This window comes from Nuphar pumila, chromosome 12 (genome assembly GCF_984573655.1).
Source record: "Nuphar pumila chromosome 12, dmNupPumi1.hap1.1, whole genome shotgun sequence".
In the NCBI taxonomy this organism is placed as follows: domain Eukaryota; kingdom Viridiplantae; phylum Streptophyta; class Magnoliopsida; order Nymphaeales; family Nymphaeaceae; genus Nuphar; species Nuphar pumila.
Window position 1 is genome coordinate 81,920,245 of NC_143260.1, and position 5,217 is coordinate 81,925,461.

At 38.2% G+C, this 5,217-nt stretch overlaps 1 protein-coding gene across 1 annotated transcript; it reads right to left on the reverse strand.

Annotated features, from left to right (window-relative positions):
* Positions 1–204: 204 nt before the first annotated feature.
* On the reverse strand, positions 205–1,293 carry LOC149821078 (LOB domain-containing protein 12-like). The gene is made up of 2 exons (XM_089983217.1): positions 1,138–1,293; positions 205–501 (listed from the first exon to the last, which is right to left on the reverse strand). The coding sequence occupies exons 1-2, from the start codon at positions 1,291–1,293 to the stop codon at positions 205–207; spliced, it is 453 nt and encodes a 150-aa protein (XP_089839343.1).
* Positions 1,294–5,217: the final 3,924 nt, after the last annotated feature.

Here is a 5,217-nt window from a genome sequence, read left to right on the forward strand (position 1 = left end):
TATTAGGTCAAAGAAAGAAGCACAACTACACGGAGCAATGCACCAGTGCTTTAGTGTTCAACACGTCGCCGCTTGTTTTAATTTGTTGAACAAGTAACAAACAGAACCCTAGTTTACTCCATCATATAGTTGACCTTCATTTTTCCTAACTCATCCTAATTTCTCTATCTATTCCCATGTAAACAATAACAAGTTCAAGATTTCTCATGTCCACATTGATTCCCTCTTTGGTGGCTCTTGATATCCATGACTGGTGGATGCATAGTTCATGAATGGAAGGAGACTGTTGTCCTCCAGCAGGGGCAGGGAAGATGACTCCTGTTGCATTTGAATGCCCACAATCTCTGCTTGTGCCACTGCTAGTTGCATCTGCAGCTGAGAAACCTGTTGCTGGAGGAAGGATATTGCACCTACACACCCGTAAACCGGATCCCGCACTCGAGCATTGGCTTCATACACTAGGCTACTCACTGCATCTGATCTCTGATAAACAGGAAGCTCCTAAGAAGAAACAGTACGTTTAAACAAGGCTAACGACGTTTAACAATTTTATATCGTCTAATGAAGAACATTTTTCTTTGTGATGTTGCTAAAGAAAATAAAAAAGGGAACTGAATATGGTAGACGGTATGTCAAAATGACATCATGTTAACTGAGATATCTCGGATTTGAATCCTGCAAGAAGGTTATCTCAAAACTGGATAATTAGAAAAGAAGGAAAACCATATTGGTTTGTGCCCTTCTGGTTTGGGCCGATGTTGTAGCTCTAGACAGGAAGGAATATAGAAATAGGACTGGACCGCATGCAGTTGGAATAAGGATTGATGATGATGATGACATAGAGGCTGGTTTGTAGCCTTACTGTAGATAGTTCAGAAGTTTGGTTTCCAGAAAAAAAAAAGATATTTTAGTGGTTTACTGACTCCCATAGTAGACACATAAAATTCCATATTTTTGTTTCAATCCCTGAAGCTCGTTTTATTCACGTTATGGTCAATACTAACAAGGAAACAGAATTTACTCTTATGAAGAAAAGAAAAGAGAAAAGACGAGGAAGAAACATTTTGCTACATTGCTAGCATAAAGCACATTATGTTTTATATTATCAAGAAAAAATAACTATGTTGGGGGATCTACCTGCAGCATTTTGCTAACATTGCTAGCACCAAACACCTTATGGACATTGGCAAACTTGACGGGATCATCGGCCGGAAAGAAGGGTGCAAAAATGCAGCTTTTCACGCATCGTCGGCGAAGAAGCTTGCATGAAGCACAGGGGGGATTGCCACCCATATTTGCCTAAATATGCTATGGAGAATGATGAACAATATGGGCTTACACAAATGATTGGTGTGTTGAGTGTGAGGGGGTGGAAGAGCTCCCTTTATAGCGCATATGTGTGTGATAGCTCCACCTCCACTTAAAGTCTTAAAAATGAGGGCAGAGTGCATTGAAATTTCAAAATTGGCGGTGATACACTTTGTCTTGTTAAGTTATGAGTATTCTGTCAAAAAAAAGAAAGACTTGTTAAATTATGAATACGGCATTATAATATGGAGTGAGGAAAAGGCAAATTGGTAGATTAAACAAATGCCTAATTTGGTTACTTGTCAGTTGAATTAGGTCTTTGTAACAAAGGGATGTGAGGGAGAAATTGCAGTTTGCCTATCTGCTAGATCCAGTATGATACGCTTAACTTTGAGGCTACTTCCATTCTTCTTGTCAATGTTAGAGAAAACAGGCTTGACCATTAACCAAATCAATGGAGATGATGGTTCTGCTCAAAAGAGGCCCCATCATTGCCACTGTCTTGCATGGGGTCATCAGGTTCGTAGTCAAACTGGATTATAGAAGGAAGTCATGCATGGTCGGACCGATCCAATCAGTAGGTCCAGTTTATTATATGATGAAAAACTGCAATGTGGTTGATATTGGTGGAGAAAGAAACAGGTCCGTACGCCACAAACCAAGTCTGTCTTTTCCCGAACTGTACAAACAGTGAGACCTGTGGTTTCGATCAATCAACAACACCCTTGACAATCTGCAGGGTTGGGGAGGGCATATATGGACCTTATTCACTCATTGATAGATCTCCATTTGGGAATTCATGACGTTAAGCTAGCTAGCTAGTGTTCAAGAATTGCCTGAATGCGTAATGCATGAAGCATTTAGTAAGGGAAAGCAAATGATAATGGACAACGGAGGCAAGTAGAAAGTGACATAAACATAAATAGCTAAACGTGATTTTAATTAGGGTTAATATTTGGTACTGTTGGAGGCATGCAACTATCGAGCTGAAAATCATAGGTTCAAGCTTTATCAGCTCAATTTGACTGCATAGATGCGTTCAGCATGGTTGGTTCGACCAAACCATGAATCATGTTATTTCAATATAAAATTATGACTTTTTAAGTCATGAAATTTTAGCGCATTGTAGGGCATTGATTTTTGAAGCCCTTAAAATACCTACTTATGTGTCACAATGACATAATTCCAAACTCGTTTTCTACCAAACAATCCTTGTAGATCACATTTATAAAATTCGATCTACAAAAAAATAAATAAAAAAAATATAAGAAAAAGGTGATTTATACTCGATAGTTCATTGCCTTCAATAGCACCAAATATCATCCCCTTTTAATTAATTACATTTTAAGCTTTCTTACCAAAAGCACTTACCATATTATATGTTTTATAACAAAAAGGATAAGTAAAAAAGAAAAAATATGATTATTTTAACATTAGAAGCGATTTGAAATTTAAAAAAGAAAACTTTCTATTAGCTACAAGTAGCTTCTCATAAGATTTTGGAAGCATATGACAGGTTTCCAGAAGATTCTAATAATTATGAACCTGACATATGGATAAGGGTGAGTAGTAAAGATGGCCGACATACACATGAAGAGTCACATGACCCACATCAAGATGAACAACACTATGGTACTGGATCAATCACTAGCTCATGAAACTCTCAATATTGAAGAGCAAAGACTAACCTAGAGAATAGCTGTCGGCATACCTAGATGGATGGAGCACATGCATGTTGGTGCTTTCGACCCCCAAGAAAGAGAGGGCTAGGAACGTGTGAGAGGTTAATTAGCACGGTTGTCACTCCAACCACGTGAATGTCTTCCCAAACAAACATTCATAAGACCACACCCCCACCCTCCCCCCAAGCCATCTTGAGAATCCCCTAACTCGTAGGCATCATCTTTCCCAACCTTCCCCTGAGATAGTCACCAAAATGCCCTCCTCTTCTTCAAATCCTTGCTTACATTGTCATATTTAATGCATATCTATGGAACTGTCATTCTTCTTTGGAATTTGACAAAAATCTAATTCATAAACAAACTAACATGGTATCTTATAATTTCCCTATTCACGTGGGATACCAAAAATTATGAGAGGAAAATAGGTAGTGATTAGGACATCTTGTGTTGAAACCAAGCCCCATATTTTATGGGTGTTGTGGTCATTTTCTTAACCTCAATATACAAATGATTAAGTTTGTGTGTAGTGGGTGCAAGGGTGTTTATGTAATTCCCTTGATATTTGAATTGGTGCATGGTGCATACATATACTCTGTGTGGTAAAAAATAGGGAAGGATTCTCACACGTCTCGTGCCTTCTGCCCCTGCATTAAATGTGATTCTCTAGTCTCAACCTTCAACATATGCTTCCCTGTAAAGAAAGACATCAAGGACTTAAGTTTTCCCAAGCAGTGGTTGATTTATTATCACAATGAGTCGTGTTGCTGTACAGGCTGCCCATATCATTCAACTATGAGGGAACCTTATTCTAAGCTCATCTTAATGAATAGTTCATTTATTATATGGGCTACCAACAAAACACAAACATCCCCATGCATCACACTGATTGCAATAAGCCACTAATCACAGGAATCAAATTAGTATTCGCGTCACAAGGACACGATAAAGAGGACACTGGATACTCACTCGTGTATTCATTAAGAATAGTATATAAGAGGACACGACACTGGAATAAACTAAAGTATCCCCATAACAAAGCTTAAAACTGTTACTGCTCTTTCTTATAAATGGTAAACAAATGATTCTTGCACAACAACAAGACTCAACATAGATTTAGTTTGTTAATTAAAGGTGTGCATCGGAACTCGGACGCGGTTCTATAGCTTGGCTGCATCGTGCAGCCGTGGTTGTTGGGGGGGGGTGCATTATAATAAAGGAGGAAGCACAGACATCTTTCAGTGTGGAAGAAGAAAAAGTTGTAGGACTTCTAGGTGCCTTGGATGCGCCGTACTGACCTACGCTCATAAACAATTGGCCTTGTGGATACGGCAAGGGGAAAGTTTGGATCTTGATGGTGGTTGACTTGAATTCATTTGAAAATTACAAAGATGTTTTTTTCATTGTTAATTGTCACTTGCTTATGATCAATCAGAGGGTAACATCATCATCTTTTCCTTGTGTTAAGGGTCGTGACAACGCACTTTGTTTCAGTTTGCCCAAGAGCAGTTATTTAATTTATATGACTCTCTCTCTCTCTCTCTCTCTCTCTGTCTCTCTCTGCATAAATACAAAATAGAAGGAGTGGAAGTGACAACATAGACATGGTGGTCCAGAGAGTTGATCTGGGAGGATGTAAAAAAATAGTGTCTTGTATGACAAACAAACTTGTCTTTATTGGGGTTCTAGAGATTGAAATGCCTTCAAAATGCGAGCACACGTTATCTAAATTAATAAACAGCTTCCAGAGACTGTGCACGCACACTCAATCAGAGAGAGAGAGAGAGTGCAAAATGATTATGAAAAGTAATAAATATGAAACTCCACAACATAAATGCACATACTTTCTGTCGAGATCTTATTTGTGCAACAATCCACGGAATAATGAGAGAATTATTTCTCCCGCTAATATTAATTAGTTATAAGGAATTTCAGAGAGCAAAACGGTTCCATTTATTCACTATGTCATCTCTATCTTCGTACCCCTCCTTGGGATTTCATTGATGCAAGTAGTATTGATCAAATCTGACTCTATAGATGTTATCTACATCATTCATTTAGTGAAGATCGAATTTGCGGAAATCTGGCTTGTGTGCCGGATTTTTTTGGTGAATCAACTGTTGACAAAACACAAAATTTTGTGATTTAAAAAAATACCATCCAATGTCCGGTTCTTATTAAATCGCCCATGCTGAATCCATATACAAGGTCAGATTTGATCAAAATAACT

What these genes read in the sequence shown, in the direction of transcription:
- LOC149821078 (XM_089983217.1), bottom strand. Translation starts at nt 1,293, where the DNA reads ATGGGTGGCAATCCCCCCTGTGCTTCATGCAAGCTTCTTCGCCGACGA. An exon ending in ATGTTAGCAAAATGCTGCAG is followed by an intron (nt 502 to 1,137) that starts GTAGATCCCCCA and finishes GTTTCTTCTTAG; the next exon opens with GAGCTTCCTGTTTATCAGAG.